This window comes from Melozone crissalis, unplaced genomic scaffold (assembly GCF_028551555.1).
Source record: "Melozone crissalis strain CALT ecotype California unplaced genomic scaffold, PUWL_Pcris_2 ptg000032l_1, whole genome shotgun sequence".
Classification (NCBI taxonomy): domain Eukaryota; kingdom Metazoa; phylum Chordata; class Aves; order Passeriformes; family Passerellidae; genus Melozone; species Melozone crissalis.
The window spans coordinates 1-25,238 of record NW_026535810.1 but is presented as its reverse complement, the minus strand read 5'-3'; the positions used below and the strand labels follow the sequence as shown (position 1 = coordinate 25,238).

At 54.1% G+C, this 25,238-nt stretch overlaps 1 protein-coding gene across 1 annotated transcript; it reads left to right on the top strand.

Annotated features, from left to right (window-relative positions):
- The first annotated feature begins 998 nt into the window (after positions 1-998).
- On the top strand, positions 999-21,271 carry SPOP (speckle type BTB/POZ protein). Its single transcript, XM_054281463.1, has 10 exons — positions 999-1,268; positions 7,280-7,409; positions 9,253-9,374; positions 10,593-10,744; positions 10,991-11,118; positions 13,641-13,818; positions 15,080-15,135; positions 15,860-15,982; positions 18,231-18,373; positions 20,731-21,271. The coding sequence occupies exons 2-10, from the start codon at positions 7,332-7,334 to the stop codon at positions 20,873-20,875; spliced, it is 1,125 nt and encodes a 374-aa protein (XP_054137438.1). The 5' UTR covers positions 999-1,268; positions 7,280-7,331; the 3' UTR covers positions 20,876-21,271.
- Positions 21,272-25,238: the final 3,967 nt, after the last annotated feature.

Below are 25,238 nucleotides of genomic sequence, written 5' to 3'. Positions count from 1 at the left end.
TTTCACGATGTTTTTGGAAGATTTTGGTAACACTTCCTCACAGAACTGTGAGGGGAAACAGCAACCGCCATTTCCTTGGGCAGACAGACCCTCATGGAGCCGTGAGGGGAGATGGTTCCCGCCATTCCCTGAGGCAGGTGTCCCCTCATGGAGCCGTGAGGGGAGATGGTTCCTGCCATTCCCTCAGATAGGTGTCACCTCATAAAGCCGTGAGGGGAGATGGCTCCCATTATTCCCTCAGGCAGGTGTCCCCTCACGGCTTCATGAGGGGAGATGGTTCCCGCCATTCTCTTGGGCAGGCGTCCCCTCATGGAGCCGTGAGAGGAGATGGTTCCCGCCATTCCCTCGGGCAGGTGTTCCCTCATGGAGCTGTGAGGGAAGGAGAGATAGTTCCTGCCATTCCCTCGGGCAGGTGTTCCCTCATGGAGCTGTGAGGGAAGGAGAGATGGTTCCCACCATTCCCTGAGGCAGGTGTCTCCTCACGAAGACGTGAGAAAAAGGACGATGGCACGCCCAGAAACCTCCCCAGCGACAGCGGAAAGGCCGTGCCGCTTGCGAGGGCCGTGTGTGGCAGGGCTCTGCGGCGGACATGTGGGCAGCGAGAGCGCCGCCCGCACCGACCCCGCGGTGGAACGGCACTGCGACAGCAGCAGCCGGTGCCGAACGGGAGCTGCGGGGCGAGGCACAGGGCGCACGCTGCGCGGCGCTGCCACACGAGCGTTCATCAGTGGGTAGCAGAGGGGCATGGCCGGCGGGGCACGCCTGCCACAAAGTGATCTGAGTGTGAAAGCGCAGGAGGGACGGGACCTGCCACAAAGAGGGGTCTGCGCACAGCGCAGGCGCAGGAGCCGGCCCGGCCGCGCGTGCTCGCGGCGGGGGGAGCGGTGTCGCGCGACGGGCGCACGGCTATAAAAGGCGGTGGGCGTGGCCGGCGGCGTCAGTCCCGCAGTGCGCGTGCGCGGCCGTGAGGGGAGAGCTGGGCACCGCCATATCCCGGACCCCCCCCCCGCCGCCCCGGCATCGCGCGCATGCGCGCTGAGCTGCTGCGGGCACCTGCGCAATAGTGATCCCCGGGTCGCGCTCGGCGGAGACCGGCCCGGGAGGACATGCTGCCAAATAGTGATCCCTAGCTGCTGGTGGTCTCCTGAGGGGGCTGCGGGGTCCGGGGCCGTCCCCACACACCGCACCTGCCCGGGCACCGCTCCCCGCCTCCCTCCGGCCTCCCAGCAGCGCCGCACCGCCGGCGGGGCCGCTCCTCGGGCCGCGAGGTGAGAGCGGAGGGGAAGGAGTTGTGAGGGGGGGGGGGGGGGCAGCGCAGGGCCTGAGGGACGAGGGGAGGGGGGCGGCGGGGAAAAGTTGGGGAAAAACCTGGAGCGAGGGTTCCTGGAGATCGCCAGGCTGGGGCACAGGGGCTGTGGGGAGCCCGGAGCCGGCTGAGGGAGCACGAGTGGGAAAGAGCGGAGCGGGCCGGAGTGGGAGCGCTGCGATGAGGAGCGGCGGCATCAGCGCTCAGGGGTGACAGGTTGTGGCCTGGCCCCGGTGTGAGCCCATCCCCGGGGCAGGAGCCGAGCTGCGAGCGCTGGGAATGCGAGCCGGGATCGCGGCTCTGCTCCCCAGGCGAGTGTCGGGCCTGTGGTGCTGCTTGGAGGAAATGGTGCATCATCCTGCAGTGTGGAAAGGGAAATAATTCCCCTTGCCGGGGAGCTGGAGCCATCCTGGAGCGCTGCTGCCGAGCATCGCCCGCATTCCTGGTGTTCCAAAGGGAGAACAGAGCGCCTGGAGTGGGAGAGGGGATTGTCTGGGTCTGACAGGAGTTCTTGGAGGGGCAGGAACAGCTCAGGTGTGATGAGATCTGCTGTCAGCTCTCTCCAGCTCAGCATGGCTGAATGTGTTCGTGTTGTGGTTCTACAGCATCGTCCTGACATAAGGAAAAGAAACACTTTCCCCTCGTTTCCTCTTTTTCCCCCTTCGCCTTTGGAGTTCTAAGTGGTGGCTTGTTGTGAAGCCCTGTGAGAGTTTGAAGAATGACACTTTATAAAACAGGACTCTAAACCCTGAATCACTTCAGTAAAACATCCACCCGATTTCTCTTTCAGTGACATTTTCCAACCAGCTGCCCACAACGACCCGGTGTCATTTTCTCCCTTGTTTTGTTGCAACCTGAAGCAAAAACAGATTGGGTTTTTTTCCTCTTTTTGTTACTTTGTTACGGGTGGGGTCGAGCTCAGGACAGCCCAGCAACAGAATGCCCCGAGGCTGTCATCCTGTCCCTCCATCAGCAGGGCACAGTGGCACAGAATGGAAACTGCTGCCACGTTTGACAGCCCGATTCTCTGGAGTGGAGTTCCTGTTATAAACCCGCCCCTTTTCTCCCCAAAATCCCGGGGGTTTGGGCACAAACACAGGTCAGGGAGGGGGGTTAAAGTGAGGGCATCGCTGCCAGCCCAGCCCACACTGAAGTGCTTTAAACCCCGTGATTTTTGTGCCATCCTGGCTCCAGTTTCCTGCTGGTTTCCTGTGGAGGGGGCACCAGCGCTGCCCGTGTCCCTGCTCAATGTTAAACCAGTTACCTGAGCAGCTCCTGGCCCAGTTTGCTCCGGGGTTAATCTGGGAGTGCCCTGAGCCTCTCCTGGGTGGGATTGTTGTGACTGGCACGTGCCAGCTTCAGTCCTGGCAGTGCCCAGCGGGGTTGGCTGCCCGCCGTGCCCACCTGGGACCGTCCCATGCCAGGGTTACCCTGCAGAGTGCTGCTGCTCCCCGAGCTGCTGGGGGAGCTCTGCTGGGAATTGCAGGGGATCCTGTGGGATCCCTGCTGCCCAGCCAGCCCTGCTGGAGGCTTATGTAAGATCCCTCTGGTTCCTCAGCCTGGCCCTGCTGGGGTTTGCCGCTCACATAGCACAAACCTGCGGGGAGACGGAGAAAGCCCAAAATAAACAAACAGGGGCGGCCAAATCCCTTTTAAAGGTTTTGCTGCTCCTCCGTTCTCAGTCCAGGAGCTGCTGCTGGGAGTCTGGGCTTGCAGTTGGGAGCCCTGGGATGGAAACGCGTGGCCAGGTCCAGAAACACCTGATGGGGCAGGAAGGGTGAGGTGTTTGTACCCCCGAGGAGGCACAGGAGCTGCTGGGGTTCAGAGATACCTGGAAATAGACTGGATTGTTTTGTTTTTGTGTTTTTAAATGTCCCTGCGGTGCTTGCTGTGGGAGGAAGGAGCTGAGTGGTAATTGAGTGTTGAGCTCTTCTCTCTGCTGAGCAGGGACAGGACCCAAGGCTGTGTCAGGAGGGATTTGGGGGGGGGATATTGTGGGGATTTAGGGTGGATTTGAGGGAAAAGCTCTTCCCCAGAGGGTGGTGAGGCACCAGAACAGCACCTAGGGAACGAGCACATTCCCAAGGCTGCCCTGGGATGGGGTTTTGGGATGTCCTGTGCAGGCCCAGGAGCTGTGGGTGCTCCCTGTGGGTTTTGTGCTGTTGCAAAGAGGTTCTGGAAGTCTCTGTGCTGAGGAGGAGGAGGAGGAGCAGGGATGAGCTGGAACTGGGGGGCTGGTGCTGTTTTGGGGTTTTCCCTCCACAGTTTTAGGGCTGGAAAGGCACCAAAGCAGTGGCTGTGGTCAGTGCCTGGGAATTCTGGGGAACCCTGGGAATTCCTGGGTGTCCTGGGAGGGAATTCTCTGGCTGCAGGCTGGGCTTGCACTGCTGTGATCGAGGTGTCGCTGGCCTCACAGCTCCGGGGAGTTTCAGACATCTGTGGAGTTTATAAAGTTTATTTTTAGGCATCTGTGGAGTTCACAAAGTCAGGATCGTGGCAGGGATTAAACATTCCCATCTGGAAGGTGCTGCTTTGGCCATGCATGCAGCAGAACCCGGGAGGATGTGCTGATTTTGGACAAAATAGAGCTGAGATTTTCAAATTAAGGCCTAGGTTCAGCTTTTCTCAGCTCTGTTACAGATCCTCATGGGAAGTTCTGGGTCAGGATTTGGAAATGGCTTTGGGCACAAACACAAGGTTGAAGTTGTGCATTTGAGCCTGGGTCTGGTGCCACACTCAGGCTTTGAAAATTGATCCAACCTGTGATAACAGAAATCATTTCCCAGCAGCAGGGAGAGGCCTTGTGCACACCTGGGACAGAATTAAACACAGCAGAGGTCCAGAGGTTAATGTGAAAATGGGCTGATTTTAGAGATCAGGGGTCTTGTAGGGTCAGTAACGTTGCTGAAAATGCTCTGGGGTGCTCAGGGTATGAACATTGAATTTGATGGCATTTAGGGACATTTTGGGTGCTGTCATGCAGAGACTTTTCACCAGGTGAAGTCCCTGTCTGGGATTTTGGGTCTCTGGAGGGGACAGCCCCTGTGTGTCCCAGCAGGGCACAGCTGGCACTGCCCCCGTGCTGGCACCGGCCTGGCAGGGTCAGGAGAGCTCTGCCCTTCCATTCCCTGCCCTTTTCCCCTTTTTCCTGTTCCAAAGCCGACCTTTGAAGGGAGCAGGGAGGGAAGGAGCTTTTCCTGCCTCATCCCTGTTTTCCTGCTCCATGATCCCTCTCCCTGCACTGTTCCTGGGCACTCTTTGGTGCTTTGCTGGCCCCAGGAGCAGCCACGCAGCTTTTGAACCCCTCAATTAAAAATCCTTTCCTTTCCTTTCCTTTCCTTTCCTTTCCTTTCCTTTCCTTTCCTTTCCTTTCCTTTCCTTTCCTTTCCTTTCCTTTCCTTTCCTTTCCTTTCCCCTTTCCTTTTTCCTTTCCTTTCCCCTTTCCTTTTTCCTTTCCTTTTTCCTTTCCTTTCCTCTTTCCTTCCCTTTCCCTTTCCCTTTCCCTTTCCCTTTCCCTTCCCTTCCCCAAGTTCCCTTTCTGTGGATAAACCTGGCTGGAAGTGGAAATTCCCAGGAATTTCTGCTGTGTTTCTTAGGAGGGAGTTTGTTTATCCTGAGAGGACGAAAATGACCGAGTTTTGGGACAAAATTCCAGTGATTCTGGAGTCTGTTCCGGGTTGTTTGCTGGGTTTCTGTGCCCACCCGTGGCAGGTGAGGTCTCAGGGTTTCCCTGCTGAAGGCAGAGCCGAGCTGTGGAGCCCGGAGGGGGTTTTGGCAGGACAGGGTGACAAGGGAACATTTCCTGTGCTCCCCAGGTGCTCTGGCTCTGCCCTGGATCGAATGTCTCCATCTGGAAGTGCTTGGGAGTGGGTGAGAACTGCTCTGCTCTGAGCTGTGATTTCAGCTCTGTCCCGAGCCAGGAGTTTGTTATTTATAGCCCAGGAGTAGCAAACTCTCACTGTACACAGGGGGCCATAAAATAATATTTTCTGTTTGCTTTCCTGTGGCTTGATATTTCTGCCTGTGCCTGACGTGTTTCCCTGCCTCTCCTGAGCCCTGATATCCGAATTATTTCCCAGATATTCCCCTCAAAGCTCTGTGCCTGCCGTGCTTTTCCATCCAGCTGCAGTGCAGAGGTGCCAGCAGTGCTGGGGAGGGGACACCTGGTGACACCTGAAGTGGCACCTGGAGTGTCCTGAGCAGGCAAACCCAGCCAATGGAGAATTCCATCGTGGCTGGAGGTTTCATTCCCACCTTCTGCCCATGGAATCACTGTTTCAGGGAATTCCAAAGTTATTTTAAGTCGATTTTATATATATTTTTTTTAATCTATCTTTTTAACTCTTCTTAAATAGATTTTTTATTTTCAGAGATCGGAATACCTTGTGTGGCAACGAGCAAACAGGTGTTAGTTACAAACTAAACCACTGAAATTTCCTGCAATTTTCACCACAAAATCCAGTTTCATGGCCTGCTCTCATGGTTGATTTGCTCATTCCCTGCGTTTCCTCCTGCTGAAGCCTTTCCATCCCTGACCATCTTGTGGCTCAGCGTGCAGACAGGTGGCCAATCCCCAAATCCTGCCTGCCTTCCCTGGCTGCTGCTGCTGCTGCAGGGATCCGCGGCCCCGTCGTGCGTGAGGGGCTGCAGGACACAAAGCCGTGGGCAGAAGGCTCAGCCAGGCTCTGCCCTGTGCCAACCCCTCCTCCTGGGCTCCTTTGGGCTGCTTTGTGTTCGCTGCAAACGTTTCCACGCACCCTTCCAGTGCAGCGTCGCGTTTTGGGGGTGTTTGCAGAGGAGAGAGGAATTTGTGTCCTGGGAAGTTGAGCCACTCGAGTTTAGTTTGATTTGTCCTCAGTTCTGACGGGGGCTGTCTCTCTGTGCCCCCAGGTGCAGCTGAGCCCCCATTTCTGTGCTGGTTGCTGATTTTGGTGTTCCTCTCTCTCCCAGGTGAAGTTCAGCCCCATTCCCATGCTGGTTGCTGATTTCTGTGTTTCTCTCCTTTGCCCCCCAGGTGAAGTCTGGCCCCATTCCCATGCTGATTTTGGTGTTCCTCTCCCCCGGGTGAAGCTGAGCTCCCATTCCCATGCTGGTTGCTGATTTTGGTGGTTCTCTTTCTTCCAGGTGAAATCCAGCCCCATTCTCATGCTGATTTCTATGGTTCCTCCCTCTCCCAGGTGAAGTTCACCCCCATTCCCATGCTGGTTCCTGATTTCTATGATTCCTTTCCCCACCCAGGTGAAGTCCAGCCCCATTCCCATGCTGATTTCTATGGTTCCTCTCTCCCAGCTGAATTTCAGCCCCATTCCCATTCTGATTTCTGTTGTCCCTCTCCCCAGGTGCAGCTGAGCTCCGTTTCCATGCCGGTTGCTGATTTTGGTGTTCCTCTCTCTCCTAGCTGAAGTCTAGCCCCATTCCCACACTGATTTTGGTGTTCCTCTCTCCCCAGGTGCAGCTGAGCTCCGTTTCCATGCTGGTTGCTGATTTCTATGATTCCTTTCCCCCCAGCTGAATTTCAGCCCCATTCCCACACTGATTTTGGTGTTCCTCTCTCCCAGCTGAATTTCAGCCCCATTCCCACGCTGATTTTGGTTTTCCTCTCACGCAGGTGCAGCTGAGCCCCCATTCCCATGCTGGTTCCTGATTTTGGTGTTCCTTTCCCCCCCAGGTGAAGTCCAGCCCCATTCCCACACTGATTTTGTTGTCCCTCTCCCCAGGTGCAGCTGAGCCCCCATTCCCATGCTGATTTTGGTGGTTTCTCTCCCCCAGCTGAATTTCAGCCCCATTCCCACACTGATTTTGGTGTTCCTTTGCCTCCCAGCTGAATTTCAGCCCCATTCCCACACTGATTTTGGTGTTCCTTTGCCCCTCAGGTGAAGTCCAGCCCCATTCCCACACTGATTTTGGTGGTTTCTCTCCCCCAGCTGAATTTCAGCCCCATTCCCACTCTGATTTTGTTGTCCCTCTCCCCAGGTGCAGCTGAGCTCCGTTCCTGTGCCTGTCCCTGCCCGATTCCAAGCTGGCGATGTCCAGGGTGCCGAGTCCCCCCCCTCCGGCAGAGATGTCCAGCGGGCCCGTGGCCGAGAGCTGGTGCTACACACAGGTCAGCTGGCACGGCATGGCACGGCATGGCATGGCATGGCATGGCATGGCACGGCACAGCATGGCATGGCTGTGTTCCTGGGCTTTGGGGGGCTGTGGGGCCTGCAGGTACACACAGGGAGTTACACACAGGGAGTTACACACTGCAGGTACACACAGGGAGTTACACACAGCAGTTACACACAGCAGTCACACTGCAGTTACACACTCTAGTTACACACAGCAGTTACACAGAGCAATCACACTCTCCAGTTACACACTCTAGTTACACACAGCAATTCCACACAGCAATCACACTCTGCAGTTACACACTCTAGTTACACACAGCAGTTCCACACAGCAATCACACTCTGCAGTTACACACTCTAGTTACACACAGCAGTTACACACAGCAATCACACTGCAGTTACACACTCTAGTTATACACAGCAGTTACACACAGCAATCACACTGCAGTTACACACTCTAGTTATACACAGCAATCACACTGCAGTTACACACTCTAGTTACACACAGCAGTTACACAGAGCAATCACACTCTGCAGTTACACACTCTAGTTACACACAGCAGTTCCACACAGCAATCACACTGCAGTTCCACACTCTAGTTACACACAGCAGTTACACACAGCAATCACTCTGCAGTTACACACTAGTTATACACAAGAATCACACACTGCAGTTACACACAGGGCATTTAAATGGAGGAGTTACACTCAGCAATCACACACAGCAGTTACACACAGACTATTTACATGGAGGAGTTACACACTGAAGTTACACACAGCGGTTCCACACAGCAATCACACTCTGCAGTTACACACAGCAGTTGCACACAGCAATCACACTCTCCAGTTACACACTCTAGTTACACACAGCAGTTACACTCAGCAATCACACTGCAGTTACACACTCTAGTTACACACAGCAGTTACACAGAGCAATCACACTCTCCAGTTACACACTGAAGTTACACACAGCAGTTCCACACAGCAATCACACTGCAGTTACACACTCTAGTTACACACAGCAGTTACACACAGCAATCACACTGCAGTTACACACTCTAGTTACACACAGCAATCACACTGCAGTTACACACTCTAGTTACACACAGCAGTTGCACACAGCAATCACACTGCAGTTACACACTCTAGTTACACACAGCAGTTACACACAGCAATCACACTGCAGTTACACACTCTAGTTACACACAGCAGTTCCACACAGCAATCACTCTGCAGTTCCACACTCTAGTTACACACAGCAGTTACACACAGCAATCACACTGCAGTTACACACTCTAGTTACACACAGCAGTTCCACACAGCAATCACTCTGCAGTTCCACACTCTAATTACACACAGCAGTTCCACACAGCAATCACACTCTGCAGTTACACACAGCAGTTGCACACAGCAATCACACTCTCCAGTTACACACTCTAGTTACACACAGCAGTTGCACACAGCAATCACACTGCAGTTCCACACTCTAGTTACACACAGCAGTTACACGCTGCAGTTCCACACAGAGCAATCACAGCAGTTCCACAGCAATCACTGCAGTTCACAACAGTTGCACATCAGTTCCACCAGCCCCACACTGCAATTGTCACACAGAGCAATCACAGCAGTTGCACAGCAGTTGCACAGCAGTTGCACATCAGTTCCACCAGCCCCACACTGCACCTATCACACGGCTGCACCCGATGCTCCTCAGGCCCTGCAGGAGCCCCTGGAGCCATTCCCACAACTCCAGGTCCCCCACCCAGAGCTGTGGTGCCGCTCTTTGTCCCTGGGGATGGGCAGGGCTGACCCAAAGCTGCTGTTGTCTCCATGCAGATCAAGGTGGTGAAGTTCTCCTACATGTGGACCATCAACAACTTCAGCTTCTGCCGGGAGGAGATGGGGGAGGTCATCAAGAGCTCGACCTTTTCCTCTGGAGCCAACGACAAGCTCAAGTGGTGAGGCCATGGAGAGGGGCTCACCCCAGCTGGGCTTTGGGGAATCCATGGGAACATCATTATCCTAATGAGAGCCCCGATGGCTCAGCGTTGTTTGCACACAAACCAACATTTAGCCTCAAACACATTTCTGTGCTGAGCCCAGGTGAGGCTGGGAGGGTGCACAGCCCAAATCACCCTCCCAGTTCCAGCCCCTCGTACTCCAAGGGGTTCCAAAGTGAATTTCTCCTGCTGTGAATTCCCTTTGTGTGAGTGGCAGCTTTTTGTGGCCGTGGAGGACACAGGGATGAGGCAAGTGCCAATGTCCTCTCACTGCTGCTGCCTCCTCAGGGTGACCTCATTTGGAGCCTTTCCCTTTCCTCTAAACCTTCCTTATCTTCCCTGAGGCCTCAATCATTTCCAGTAACTGAGAGTGGACTTTGCTCGGAGCCTGTATCTGCTCTGAGCCGTGTCCTGGTGCATCCATGGGCTCTGACTCCTGGTTTTCCCCTGCTGTGGAGTGCTTCACAATTTCCCTTTCCAGCCCCACTGGTGGGAAGCAGCCCCTGGATGAATTGTATCCATGGGATACAGTGTGAGCTCCCTCCCTCGGGTGGCAGAGCTGTGCTTTCCTTGGCCTGCCTTTGTTCCTGTCACCTTTGTCCCCTGTGCTCTCAGCCCTCCCTGGAACATCTGGATCTGTGGATTCGGTCCCTGTGTGTGGGAGCTGTTCATTATCTCTCTGCTTTTTGTTCTTGGTGGATTCTGTGTCATGTTTCAGGTCATGGAAGAGCCTCTTCCTGCCTTTTCTTCACACAGGAGGAGTTTTTCCTTTTAACCCTGGTATTTTTTTTTTGTTGAAGAACCACCAGCCTTCCACAGATCCCTTGTTCCTTGCAGTTGCCTCCTGTGGCATTTTATCAACCATTTCTCTCTATTTGTTGCACTTCCTCCAGCCCATTGCCTCCATTTTATTTATTTCACTTTCCTTTTGTGAGGATTGGCATCCAGGGGGCTTCTCAGTGATTCCAGCCCTTCTCCAGCTCTTTTCCCTAGGGATTTGTTGGGCTGCCCATAATTCCTGGTTGTTTATCTCATGGTGGGGGTGCAGCTGTACCCCAGCTCTGCTCCTTTCAGCCCCCTGGAGCCCTTGTTTGCTGTGCAAATGTCCAAATCCCACAGTGCCCTTCCTTTGGGGGCATCCCTGCCCTGCTGCCATGCCCACCCCCCCTTTTGCAGGTGTTTACGTGTGAACCCCAAGGGCCTGGACGAGGAGAGCAAGGATTACCTGTCCCTGTACCTGCTGCTGGTGAGCTGCCCCAAGAGCGAGGTCAGGGCCAAGTTCAAATTCTCCATCCTCAACGCCAAGGGAGAGGAGACCAAGGCCATGGGTGAGTGGGACCCCTGTGGGGCAGGGAAACCCTCCTGGGGTGGGTGAGACCCCTCCGGGGGAGGAAAACCCCTCCTGGGGTGGGTGAGACCCCTCTGGGGGAGGAAAACCCCTCCTGGGGTGGGTGAGACCCCTCTGGGGGAGGAAAACCCCTCCTGGGGTGGGTGAGACCCCTCCTGGGCTGAGCTGGGCCAGGGTTTGGGCTTTGCTGTGCCCCTGGCCCGGGTTAAGCCAGGCCTGTCCACAGAGAGCCAGCGCGCCTATCGCTTCGTGCAAGGCAAGGACTGGGGCTTCAAGAAGTTCATCAGGAGAGATTTCCTGCTGGACGAGGCCAATGGGCTCCTGCCAGATGACAAACTGACCCTGTTCTGTGAGGTGAGCCCTGCTCCAGCCCCACAGGGCTCCCCCAGCCCCACAGAACTCCCCAGCCCTGCTCCAGCCCCACACAGCTCCCCAGCCCTGCTCCAGCCCCACAGGGCTCCCCCAGCCCCACACAGCTCCCCCAGCCCCACAGAACTCCCCAGCCCTGCTCCAGCCCCACACAGCTCCCCCAGCCCCACACAGCTCCCCAGCCCTGCTCCAGCCCCACACAGCTCCCCCAGCCCCACACAGCTCCCCCAGCCCCACACAGCTCCCCAGCCCTGCTCCAGCCCCACACAGCCCCCCCAGCCCCACACATCTCCCCCAGCCCTGCTCCAGCCCCACACAGCCCCCCCAGCCCCACACATCTCCCCCAGCCCTGCTCCAGCCCCACACAGCTCCTCCAGCCCCACACAGCCCCCCCAGCCCCACACATCTCCCCAGCCCTGCTCCAGCCCCACACATCTCCCCTAGCCCTGCTCCAGCCCCACACAGCTCCCCCAGCCCTGCTCCAGCCCCACACAGCTCCCCCAGCCCCACACAGCTCCCCCAGCCCCACACAGCTCCTCCAGCCCTGCTCCAGCCCCACACAGCCCCCCCAGCCCCACACATCTCCCCAGCCCTGCTCCAGCCCCACACAGCCCCCCCAGCCCCACACAGCCCCCCCAGCCCCACACATCTCCCCAGCCCAGGCAGGGCTGCCCTCACCCCCTCTCCCAGGTCAGATCACTGCTGCCTGTTCTGTCCCTGGCATTCTCTGCTCTGGCTGGGCCTTTTTCCCCTCCTGGCTCATCCCTCTGCCTTTTGGCTGCTCCCTGCTCGGCTTTTCCCTGGAATGATGGTGGGAACTGGGCAGGTTTGGGGATCATTTCCTGGTGCTTTGGTGTTGCCATCCCTCTGTTTGTGCTCCTTGATTTGGGGCTTGCTTGGGATAATCACAGCCTGGATCTGCACTGGGAACTGCCCTGCTCAATAAGAGAGAGCTCCTCTTTATTTCCTTCAGTGTGTCTGCACAGCCAGCAAGGAGAAAAATGTGAGAAAAGGGGATTTTGCAGTAATCACCATTTTCTGGTCGTGGTGTTTGTGTTTTTCTACAACACCATTATTATTTCACTTGTGCTATTCCAGGCAAAGATGCAGCCAGTTATTTCCAAACCCAGAGATTTAAGTTGAAAAACCTTAATGAGCAAATAGAAACTCTAATTTAGTGTCTTCAGAGCTTCTTCTGCCTCGCTCCCATTGTCTTTTTAACTGCAAACCCCCTCCTGGAGCTGGTATTTTTTTACCAGAAGAGAGCAGAACAAGTTGTTCTCTCCTTGCATCTCCTGCACTTTTTTTTCTGGGAGTCTTTTCTTTTGCTGTGTTTTCTTTTCAGGAATAAAAGAAGGGCTTCAAAGTCCTTTGACAGCTGGGATTTTTGGGAGGGTTTTGGTTTGTTTTTGGGGTGGTTTTTTTTTTTCAGGTTTTGGCCATCATAATCATGCACATGCTTAAATGAACAAACATCTCAAGGATGTTTGATCAGCAGCAGAAATTCCTGGGGATGGAGGGAGCCTTTCCTTGAGCACAAAATGGGAGGAGAAAGGAGAGTCTGGCATGGCAGAAACAAATCCTCACCTAGTCTGGCATCCAAGGCTGGATCTTTTTCCTTTTTCCTTTTCCTTTCTCCTTTTCCTTTCTCCCTTTTTCTTTCCTCCTTTTTCCTTTTTCCTTTCTCCTTTCTCCTTTTTCCTTTTCCTTTTCCTTTTCCTTTTCCTTTTCCTTTTCCTTTTCCTTTCCTTCACTTCCAGCTTCCCTGGCCGTCCTTGCTCTCCCTTGTTTCTGAACAGAGCTGGAATTTACCTTGGGCTGAACAGCAAATCCAGGGAATGGCCTCACCTCTGCTTCCCCTCATCATTCCTGATTGCAGCAGGGCACAATTAATCAGAGCTCTGCTAATTGGCCTCTGCTGCGGCTGTGATTTACCTGGGTTTAACCAGGGGGCCCTTCCAAGATTCCTCACCTTGGAGCAGGGATTGGGAATTGCCTCCTCCACATCTCCTTCCCTGTCTGCATAACCTGGGGTTTGTTTGGCTCAGTCTGGCGCGGGGTTTCATTGTGTTGGGGAATATTTAACTCTCCTGGAGGAGAAGCAGGAGGGCACTGAGGGGTCAGCCCTGCCCTGTGGGCCCGTGCTGGCTCTGGGAGCTCTGTGTGTCCCTCACCTCCCCTGGAGTGGTGGCTGCTGCATTATTGATTGGGGAGTTTCACGAGGATGGAAGGAGAAACTGGGTCAGGTGTGGTGTGTGGAAAAAATCAGGAAAGAGCAAAAATCCGGTTCCACTTCCTTCGGAAACCTCCTCATGGATTCATGGCCGTGCTGTCAGTGTGGGGCTGGGGGGGAAATCTGTATTTGGGGTTTGGGATGGAGACCCTGGTGCAGGGGTCTCTGCAGAGGATCCTTTAAGAGCGGGGAGATTTGAACCCCCCAGTGCACAGTGAGGGCTGTGGGTGTGCCCTGGGAGCAGGGCAGGGCAGTGCGGTGTCCCTGTCCCCAGGTGAGCGTGGTGCAGGACTCGGTGAACATCTCGGGCCAGAACACCATGAACATGGTCAAGGTGCCCGAGTGCCGCCTGGCCGACGAGCTGGGCGGGCTCTGGGAGAACTCGCGCTTCACCGACTGCTGCCTCTGCGTGGCCGGCCAGGAGTTCAAGGGCCACAAAGCCATCCTGGCAGGTGGGGCTGCCCGGGGCACCAAGGGCATGGGGAGTGGCTTCCATGGGAGGGAATGGTTTGGGATGGGGGGAATGGGGTGGGAGTGGTTTGGGATGGAGGGAGTGGTTTGGGATGGGGGGAATGGGGTGGGAATGGTTTGGGATGGAGGGAATGGGGGAAATGGTTTGGAATGGAGAGAATGAGAGGGAGTGATTTGGGATGGAGGAAACGGTTTGGGATGGGGGGAATGGTTTGGGATGGGGGGAATGGTTTGGGATGGGAGGGAATGGTTTGGGATGGGGAGAATGGGGTGGGAGTGGTTTGGGATGGAGGAAGTGGTTTGGGATGGAGGGAGTGGTTTGGGATGGAGAAAATGGTTTGGGATGAATGAAATGGTTTGGGATGGGAGGGAGTGATTTGGGGTGGGAGGGAACGGTTTGGGATGGGAGGGAACGGTTTGGGATGGGGGGAATGGGGTGGGAGTGGTTTGGGATGGAGGGAATGGTTTGGGATGGAGAAAATGGGGGAAATGGTTTGGGATGGAGGGAATGGTTTGGGATGGAGGGAATGGGGAGAATAGTTTGGGATGGAGAGAATGGTTTGGGATAGAGGGAATGTAAAGGAATGGTTTGGGATGGGGGAATGGTTTGGGATGGAGGGAATGATTTGGGATGGAGGGACTGGGAGTGGTTTGGAATGGGAAAGAATGGGGAGAATGGTTTGGGATGGAGGGAATGGTTTGGGATGGAGAAAATGGGGGAGTAGTTTGGGATGAGAGGGAATGGGGGGAATGGTTTGAGATGGAGGGAATGGTTTGGGATGGAGACAATGGAAGGAATGATTTGGGATGGAGGGAATGGTTTGGGATGGGGGAATGGGAGGGAATGGTTTAGGATGGAGGGATTGGGGGTGTGGAGGGAATGGTGGAATGGGGGAGGAGTGGTTTGCAATGGAGGGATTGATCTGGGATGGAGACAATGGTTTGGGATGGAGGTGATGGAAGGAATGGTTTGGGATGGAAGCAATGGAAGGAATGGTTTGGGATGGAGGGAATGGGGGGATGGAGGGAGCTCAGAGCTCATCCACGGCAGGGACACCTTCCACAACCCCAGGGTGCTCCCAGCCCCATCCAGCCTGGCCTGGGCCACTTCCAGAGATCCAGGGGCAGGCAGAGCTGCTCTGGGAATGCCATTACCCCGGGCAGTGCCTGGTGGGAAGTGCTGGGAGCAGCTCCAGCCCTTCCAGGGGGTGCAGCATTCCCAGCGTGTCCCGTTCCCCACAGCGCGCTCCCCGGTGTTCAGCGCCATGTTCGAGCACGAGATGGAGGAGAGCAAAAAGGTGAGAGCAGGGGGGAAACACCCAAAAGGGAAAGGTCCTGCAGGGGAGGGAGACCCCAGCAGGGAAAGATCCTGCTCAGATCAGGAACACCCAGCAGGGAAAGGTCCTGCTCAGGTGATCCATGCTGGGATCCCCCTCTGGCACCTGCAGCTGCTTCTCTCACACAGGAACACCTCTGCTCCTGAAGGGGGCCCTTCCTTGAGCACAAAATGGGAGGAGAAAAGGGAAAGAGGGGTCTGGGATCAACTGTCCCTTGGCAAGGAGGCTGGGGGGGTCCAGGAAGAAGCGGAGAATGTGGGATACAGCTTGGAGTTGTTCTTACTCCATCCACATATTTCCTTTTCCTCCCTTCCTTTTCTCCCCCCTCCATTTTCCCCCCTTCCTTTTTCCCCCCTTCCTTTTCCCCCCTTCCTTTTCCCCCCTTCCTTTTTCCCCCTTCCTTTTTCCCCCTTCCTTTTCCCCCCTTCCTTTTCCCCCCTTCCTTTTTCCCCCTTCCTTTTCTCCCCCTTCCTTTTCCCCCCCTTCCTTTTTCCCCTTCCTTTTTCCCCTTCCTTTTTCCCCCCTCCATTTCCCAAATCCTTTTCCCCCTTTTTTCCCCTTCTTTCTCAAGTTCAGCTCCTTGTAACCCCTTTCCCTCTGGCCCTGGGGGGTTCTGGGGCAGGAGCAGCCCTGGAGCCCCTCGGCAGACCCCAAAAAGCTCCATTTTCCCATTTTCCCCTTGCAGAACCGGGTTGAGATCAACGACGTGGAGCCCGAGGTGTTTAAGGAGATGATGTGTTTCATCTACACTGGGAAGGCCCCAAACCTGGACAAGATGGCTGATGATCTGCTGGCAGCTGCTGACAAGGTAAACTCAGGATTTGGGGGAGCTGGAATGCCATGGGATTGCCTTTCCTTGGAATTGGGGCTTCCAGGGAAACCGGGGAACACCCCTGCACCAGCAGAGAGCACACCTGGAGCTGCACAGGCCCCTCAGGGATTTCTGTCCCCACTGCTCATTTTTAAGCATTTTTGAAGCTTCCAGAGGAAGCTCTGCTGCAGATCCTCCCATTAAACAATCAGGAATTTTTGCTCTGCTGCTCATTTTTAAGGATTTTTTGGCGCTCCCAGAAGAGCCTGTTCAGCGTGAGCCGAGCTGGGCTGAGGAGACAATTACAGAGCAGACCCAGGGATGTTTTTCCATGTGGTTATTCCCAAATCCCCGGAGCAGTGCAGAGTCTGGACAAACAGTTCTCCTCCTGCCCTGCCTCCTGTCAGCCCCGAGGCTCTGGAAACCCAGGAGTGGGAAATGCTGTTGGTTTTCCTGCTGCAGTGCCAGTCCCTGCTGCTCCTGGGAGCTTCTGCAATTCCCTAGGGCTCTGCTGGAATTCCCTGGGGCTCTTCCCCTCTCTTTGCAGCCCCAGAGATGGGAATGAGAGCTCTGTAAACCCCTGAAAATCCATCATTTACAGCCCAAACCGTTCCCTTTTTCTTCTTTTTTCCCTTAGAAGTGACTCTGTTAGGAAAAGAGCCAATCTGGAGCCTGAATCCTGGGGTTTTTCCTGCTCCTGAAATCCTGGGATTTTTCCTGCTCCTGAAATCCTGGGGTTCTTTCCTGCTCATGGAATCCTGGGGTTCTTCCCTGCTCATGGGATCCTGGGGTTTTTCCTGCTCATGGAATCCTGGGGTTCTTCCCTGCTCCTGAAATCCTGGGGTTTTTCCTGCTCATGGAATCCTGGGGTTCTTCCCTGCTTCTGAAATCCTGGGGTTTTTCCTGCTCATGGAATCCTGGGGTTCTTCCCTGCTCATGGGATCCTGGGGTTTTTCCTGCTCATGGAATCCTGGGGTTCTCCCTGCTCATGGGATCCTGGGACTTTTCCTGCTCATGGGATCCTGGGACTTTTCCTGCTCATGGAATCCTAGGATTTTCCCTGCTCCTGAAATCCTGGGTTTTTTCCTGTTCCTGAAATCCTGGGGTTCTCCCTGCTCCTGGAATTCTGGGATTCTCCTGGTCTGGGGGTGCTTTGTGCCCCTTTGTGTCCCTGAGCTCCATCCCAGGCTGGATCAGAGGGAAAAGCTCCATTCCAGCTGGGATTGAGGTGGGAATCAGAGCCAGGAGATTCCACACAGCCATGCCCACATTCATCCAAGGTATTGACTGGAGGAGCAGCACTTAGGGCAGGGAGAGCTTTAATTCTGACTTTGCTGCCTTTTAACACAGCTTTGCTTTCCCTTTGCAGCTCATTGTGTGCCTTAAAAGCAGGAATAAAAAAACTCCTCCATGAAAACACATAAAGCATCCAATATTTACCCCGGGGACTGCAGCAGCTCCCTCAGAGCTCTGCTGTCTCTTAGGAAAAAGCTGTAATTAGCCCAAACCCAGCCAAAATTCAACTCCAGGAGCTCCCAGTGCAGGAGGCTGGGGGGAGTTGAGGTGGAATTAAAAAAGGAGGAAGGGGAAATGTTGCTGCTGAGAGCCCACAGTGGCCGCTGGGGGCCAACAATGTAATTAGAAATGAGTTATTTGTAGCAAAAATGAAACTAAAAAGTGGCTACGAGGAGGAGAATGTTCCATCTGCAGCAGGAGAGTGCCCAGCTTTATTTGTTACATTTGGAGGCTCTGACAGGCAATTATCCAAACTCATGGCTGGCCCCATAAACTGCTTTATTTATTGAGACAGATTAGCAAAGAAATTTGATTTGCCCTCTCAATTTGCCTGAGAAAACTCCGAGTGCTCTGCTTCTGTTATCAGCCAGGCTTGAGGGAAAATGGGGTTCATCAGCTGGAATTCTGCATTTCAATCCAATCCTGGCAGGGGAAAGTCTCAGTCACAACCTAGAGTCAATTCATCAATAAATCCATTTATAGTGATGGGGCTGATCCCATGGCAAAGATCCCACAAAAGGATCCCAGCTCAGGGCACAGAACATTCCTGGGTGGAAACCTGGGGTGGAGGAGCACAGCTTGAGGGTTCCCAGCCCCGAGGGGTTCCCTGCTGGAATTCCATGGGTTTGTGCCCTGGAGAGGCTGAAGGTGATGTGTGAGGGTCCCTGGGCAGTACCCAGGGGTAATTTTGGGTGTAATTTTGGGTGTAATTCCATGTTTTTATCCCCAGTATGCCCTGGAGAGGCTGAAGGTGATGTGTGAGGATGCTCTCTGCAGTAACCTGTCCGTGGAGAACGCAGCTGAGATCCTGATCCTGGCTGACCTGCACAGCGCAGACCAGCTCAAAACCCAGGCCGTTGACTTCATTAATTAGTGAGTAATTGCTCCAGGGTGGACAAACCCTCCCCTTTCCCCCTTCCCTTTTCCCCTTTCCTTTTCCCCCTTCCCTTTTCCCCCTTCCCTTTTCCCCCTTCCCTTTTCCCCCTTCCCTTTTCCCCTTTCCCTTTTCCCCCTTCCCTTTTCCCCCTTCCCTTTTCCCCCTTCCCTTTTCCCCCTTCCCTTTTCCCCCTTCCCTTTTCCCCTTTCCCTTTTCCCCCTTCCCTTTTCCCCCTTCCCTTTTTCCCTTTTCCTCCTTTTCCCCCTTCCCTTTTTCCCCCTTTCCCTTTTCCCCCTTTCCCTTTTCCCCTTTCCCTTTTCCCCTTTCCCTTTTCCCCCTTCCCTTTTCCCCCTTCCCTTTTTCCCTTTTCCTCCTTTTCCCCCTTCCCTTTTTCCCCCTTTCCCTTTTTCCCCCTTTCCCTTTTCCCCTTTCCCTTTTTCCCCCTTTCCCTTTCCCCCTTCCCTTTTCCCCCTTCCCTTTTCCCCTTTTCCTCCTTTTCCCCCTTCCCTTTTTCCCCCTTTCCCTTTTTCCCCCTTTCCCTTTCCCCCTTCCCTTTTTCCCCCTCCCTTTTCCCCTTTCCTTTTCCCCCTTTCCTTTTCCCCCTTTCCCTTTTCCCCTTCCCTTTTCCCCTTTCCCTTTTCCCCTTTCCTTTCCCCCTTCTCTTTCCTCTCCCACTGCTCACTCCACACAAACCAAGGCTGGGCTCCCTCCCACTCCCAAGATTCCAGGATTTGTTTTTAGCTGTTCCTCTCCCGCACTGGCCCATGCAGGGAAGGTTTTCCTCTGTCATTTTTGAGCTCCCTCCCTGTCATCCATGGTTTATCCAGCATTCCACTCATGGAATTGCCCCAAACCCAGGCCAGCCTTGGGTTCTCCAGAGTGGGAACAGCCTGGGAGCTGCTCTGGAGCTCGCTGGGATCAGGCAGGGCAGGATCAGGGAGTTCTGGTCCTGGAATGGTCCTGGCTGGGAGCAGCCGTCCCTGCCCATGGAGCTGGATGAGCTTTAAGGTCCTTCCAGCCCAAAGCATTCCATGATTTGATGCTGAGGGATTGATTCCAGCTCTCAATCCGGCAGCAGATGGAAAATCCCTGCCAAGCTTTAATAAATGGAACATTTCTGTCACTCGGTGCACTCCTTCAGTGCTTTTTATATCGATTTCAACCATTCCTGTGCCCAGAGCTGGGCTTGGGATGAGCTCTGTGTTCTGCCATCCCACCTGGAGTCTGCAGCTTCTCCTGAGCTCCAGGCCTGAAATGGGGCCAGACCCCTCAGACACCTGAGAGAGCCCAGGAGGAGGAACCCCCCGAGTTCCTCAGGGCCCTGGCAAGAGCCTGGAGGGCTGCTCCTGTTATCCTGGTCCCTAATCCCTGTTTGCTCCCCATTATTCTGGTCTCTAATCCCAGTTTGCTCCCGTTATCCTGGTCCCTAGTCCCAGTTTGCTCCCGTTATCCTGGTCCCTAATCCCAGTTTGCTCCCCATTATTCTGGTCTCTAATCCCAGTTTGCTCCCGTTATCCTGGTCCCTAGTCCCAGTTTGCTCCCGTTATCCTGGTCCCTAATCCCAGTTTGTTCCCCATTATTCTGGTCTCTAATCCCAGTTTGTTCCCCATTATTCTGGTCTCTAATCCCAGTTTGCTCCCAGTTATCCCCATTCCTAATCCCAGTTTGTTCCCAGTTATTCCAGTCCCTGATCCTGGTCTGCTTCTGGTTATCCCAGTCCCTCACCCCAGTCCCCATTCCCAGTCCTGTTCCCAGTTTGCTCCCAGTTACCCCAGTCCCCATTCCCGGTTACCCCAGTCCCCATTCCCAGTTACCCCAGTCCCCATTCCCGGTTACCCCAGTCCCCACTCCCAGTTACCCCAGTCCCCATTCCCGGTTACCCCAGTCCCCACTCCCAGTTACCCCAGTCCCCATTCCCAGTTTATTCCCAATTTGCTCCCAGTTACCCCAGTCCCTCACCCCGGTTACCCCAGTCCCCATTCCCGATTACCCCAGTCCCCATTCCCAGGTCTCATTCCCAGTTTGCTCCCAGTTACCCCAGTCCCTCACCCCGATTACCCCAGTCCCCATTCCCAGTTACCCCAGTCCCCATTCCCAGTTTATTCCCAATTTGCTCCCAGTTATCCCAGTCCCATTCCCGGTTACCCCAGTCCCCATTCCCGGTTACCCCAGTCCCCATTCCCGATTACCCCAGTCCCCATTCCCAGTTTATTCTCAGTTGGCTCCCAGTTACCCAGTCCCATTCCCAGTTACCCCAGTCCCCATTCCCGGTTACCCCAGTCCCCATTCCCAGTTTATTCCCAGTTTGCTCCCAGTCACCCCAGTGGCTCCGGCCGCCCTGTGTGTGTTGCAGCCACGCCTCGGACGTGATGGAGACGTCGGGCTGGAAGTCCATGGTGGTGTCCCACCCCCACCTGGTGGCCGAGGCCTATCGCTCGCTGGCCTCGGCGCAGTGCCCGTTCCTGGGCCCGCCCCGCAAGCGGCTGAAGCAATCCTAAAGCCGCGCACCCTCATCCCGAGCTTTTCTGGAAGCGGCCCCAGCTGCTGCTGCCGCTGCTGCCCAGCCCTTGACCACCGGGGAGCCGGCGAGGCCCGCGGAGCTTGGACTCTGTTGTTGGGGGGAAGAGGCCGCTCCGTGCGACATCCAGACTTTGTCCAACAGCACCGAGAAACTTTGGGAAAAGGGGGGAGGGTGGGCTCTGGGGCTGTTCCTGCGATTCCCTGTGTCTGTGTGTTCCCTTGCACCCGCCTGAGGCCCTCCAGGATGCGGCCGTGCCCCCGGGAGCCCGGCCCGGGGCTCTGCGCGTGTGGGATGCCCGGGGCCGAGAGTGGAGGCACGAGTTCCACCGAGCTTTTGGGGAGGAACCTCCGGGAGGATTCACGGCAAACCTTCCCCGAGTTCCACCGAGCTTTTGGGGAGGAACCTCCGGGAGGATTCACGGCAAACGTTCCCCGAGTTCCACCGAGCTTTTGGGGAGGAACCTCCGGGAGGATTCACGGCAAACGTTCCCCGAGTCCTGGCGGCCGAGCTGAGCTGGACGTGCTCGTGCCCCGCTGCCCTCGGCCAGGAGATGAATTTGCTGTTTTAGCACTTGTGTGTCCACTGCAAACAGAACAAAATGGTTCAAAAGCCCCTTTTTGTATGAAATGTCAGCTCGGAGCGCGAGGGGCGGTGAAGGCTGTGCTGGGAGAGGACTGCAGACCCCTCGAGCCGAGAGCAGCACCGACGGTTTCTGTTTCAAACATGGTGGGAAATGCTCTGGGCGTTTCCCCTGCTCCATTTCCCCTTTCCTCCCTCTTTTTTTAACGAAAGAAAAACCCCAAACCCCCCCAGGATGAATTTCACTCTTGCTGACGGCCGCGTGCCACGTCCCTGAGTTGCTCCGTGATTCTTACACTGTTTGTACCTGGTCTGGCTGTCTGGGGCCAGCCCTGTCCCTTTCTATTTAGTCACTTCTTACAGCAGAGATGTTTCAATAGCTGGGAACTCTTTTTGTTTTTCTTTTGGAAAATATAAATAATTCCTATTTTGTACCCTGTGGTATCTCTGGCCTTTTCTTTCCGTTGTTAGTTTTTAATTCTGTTCCAGTTTTAAGCCTCCTCACGTTCTCATCACTTCTATGTCCTGCTGGTGCCCTGAGATTCCTGGAAGCCAGGGGAGGTTTTTAGGAATGTTGCACAGGGAATTTCAATACAAACCTGTTGTTTCTCCTTGCAGGTGAGGCCAAAATTCCAGAGTTTTTAATGATTCCTGCAGGATTCCAGCCCTGGGTCCTTCCCTTCGCCTGCACCTGGTGGGAGGTGAGGAGGGAGAGCAGGACAGTCCTGATGGGATCCAGGATGGCTGGGACCAGGGAACGTTGGGGTGAGCCCCAAATCCCCTGGGAGCAGGGGATGGATCCCAGGGAATGGATCAGGGATCTCCTGTCCTGGGTTTTCCATCCCTGGAGGAATTAGAGCTCCTCTCCGTCCCTTTTCCACCTCCAGGGGCTTCAGGGAATATTTAACAATCAGATTTCCAGAGCTGGGAATGGCACAGGGAATATTTAACAATCAGCTTTCCAGAGCTGGGAATGGCACAGGGAATATTTAACAATCAGCATTCCACAGCTGGGAATTCCTCAGGGAATATTTAACAATCAGCTTTCCACAGCTGGGAATTCCTCAGGGAATATTTAACAATCAGATTTCCAGAGCTGGGAATTCCACAGGCTCAGGGAATATTTAACAATCAGCTTTCCAGAGCTGGGAATTCCACAGGTTCAGGGAATATTTAACAATCAGCTTCCCAGAGCTGGGAATTCCTCAAGCACAGGGAATATTTAACAATCAGCTTTCCAGAGCTGGGAATGGCACAGGGAATATTTACTGATCAGCATTCCAGAGCTGGGAATTCCACAGGCACAGGGAATATTTAACAATCTGCATTCCACAGCTGGGAATTCCACAGGGAATATTTAACAATCAGCATTCCAGTGTTGGGAATTCCACAGGGAATATTTAACAATCAGCATTCCAGTGTTGGGAATTCCTCGAGCCCAGGGAATTTTTACCCAGCAGCTTTTCAGAGGAGCCACGCTGAGCCTGGACCTCGTGCTGCTGCTTTGAATTCTGGCTTTGAATTCCTGCTCTTCCCTTTGCTCAGGGATCAGACAGGGACCTCTCATCCCCCTGGGCCAGCTTTGATGTTCCTCCTCCTCCTCGTTCTCCCCGTGGAGCAGCTCCAGGGATCCCTGAATACCCCAGGAATGGATCCCCGAATCCACAGGAATTAATCCCTCAATGCCCCAGGAATTAATCCCTGAATCAACCTGGAATGGATCCCTGGATCCCTGAATCCCCCCAGGAATTGATCCCCAAATCCCCCAGGAATTGATCCCCAAATCCACCAGGAATTAATCCCTCAATGCCCCAGGAATGAATCCCCGAATGCCCCAGGAATGGAACCCTGGATCCCTGAATCCCCCAGGAATGGCTCCAGAGATCCCTGAATCCCCCAGGAATTGATCCCCAAATCCCCCAGGAACTGATCCCGGAATCCACCAGGAATTAATTCCTCAATGCCCCAGGAATCAATCCCTGAATCTCTCAGGAATGGATCCCTGAACCCCTGGAATGGATTCCTGGATCCCTGCATCGCCCAGGAACGGCTCCAGGGATCCCTGAATCTCCCAGGGATGGATCCCCGAATCCACCAGGAATTAATCCCTGAACCCCCCAGGAACTGATCCCTGAATCCCCCAGGAATGGATCCCTGAATCCCCCAGGAATGGATCCCTGAATTAATCTGGAATGGATCCCTGAATCTCTCAGGAATGGATCCCTGAACCCCTGGAATGGATTCCTGGATCCCTGCATTGCCCAGGAACAGCTCCAGGGATCCCTGAATCTCCCAGGGATGGATCCCCGAATCCACCAGGAATTAATCCCTGAACCCCCCAGGAATGGATCCCCGAATCCACCAGGAATTAATCCCTGAATCCACCAGGAATTGATCCCTGAATCCCTGGAATGGATCCCTGAATCCCCAGGAATGGATCCTCGAATCCCCCAGGAATTAATCCCCAAATTCCCCAGGAATGGATCCCTGAATCCCTGAATCCCCCAGGAACGCATCCCTTAATCCCTGAACCCTGGAATAGATCCCTGTCCCTGCTCCCAGCTCCAGACCCTCAGCATCCAGACCCAGACCCTTTTCCCTGTCCCTGGATTTGTCCCCGTTTGTCCCCGTTTGTCCCCATTTGTCCCCGTTTGTCCCCGTTTGTCCCAGGTGTTTTCTGCAGGATTTTCCTGGCTGTGGGAGCTCTCCCAGAAAAGGGAATGAAGCAATTTTTTATTTAATTTCATTTTTTGGACTCCATTTCTGAAGCTCTCTGCGCTTCCTGGGTTTATTCTCTGAAGTTCTCCCTCCATTTTCCTTCATCTCCATCCTGGTGTCCCAAATCCTCCCCCTTGTTCCCAATGAGTTTTTTTGGAATTAATTTAATATGAAGACATTTAATTAGAGAGGGTTTGGTTGGGTTTATTTGTTCTTTCCTGACCTGCTGCCCACTTTGCTCCTTGGCTGCAGTTCCAGGCTCAGGCTGCAGGAAATTTGGCAATCCCAGATTCTTGGGTGTGTTTGATTTAAATTTAATTGAAATAGAAATTTAATTTTAATTTAATTTAAAGCTGGGGGTGCTGTGGATGCGCAAAAAGGGGGAGAGACTTCCTGAGTGGGGGCAGGAAAGAGAAACTGGGGAAAAAAACAGGGAAAAAATAAAAGAGCAGCGCACAAAATAATTGGGGAAATAAATGGCCTGGGAGGCTTTTGGAAAATAAACTGGATAAATAAAGCAGGAGCAGCTCGGCAGGATTTGGCTTTTTGAAGTTTCCTGGGCAAAGCGTGGGCAGGGAAATCCAGCCCGGGTTTGGTTCAAGTGGAATTGGGATTTTTGCTGCTCCTTCCATCAGATTCCATCCCTGGCACTGAATTATTCAAATCCCTGGAGGAGCTGTGTTAATTGAGGGAGTGAATGGGGAAGGGCTGGGGACAGGAGGGGAATTGTGGCGTGGAATGAGGAGGGATCCTGGGAGGGAGAGGATGGAACAGAGGGCTCCTCTTGGAAGAAATAATAATGATAATAATAATAATAATAATAATAATAATAATAATAATAATAAGAAGAAGAAGAAGAAGAAGAAGAAGAAGAAGTCATTATTATAATCATTATAATTATATTTTTATTTAATTTATTTTTATTATATTGATATATTTTATTTTATTATTTTATTGTTTTTATAATTTTTATATTATTTATTTATTTATTTATTATTGTCCTCTTGCTCCCAGCAGCAGCTCCCCGGATCCCCGATTCCTGC

Bases quoted from the DNA above. Each gene is read 5' to 3' on its own strand.
- SPOP (XM_054281463.1), top strand. From the start codon at position 7,332: ATGTCCAGGGTGCCGAGTCCCCCCCCTCCGGCAGAGATGTCCAGCGGG. The intron at 10,745-10,990 runs GTGAGTGGGACC...GCCTGTCCACAG, and splicing joins AGAGGAGACCAAGGCCATGG to AGAGCCAGCGCGCCTATCGC. The intron at 15,983-18,230 runs GTAAACTCAGGA...TTTTATCCCCAG, and splicing joins TGCTGGCAGCTGCTGACAAG to TATGCCCTGGAGAGGCTGAA.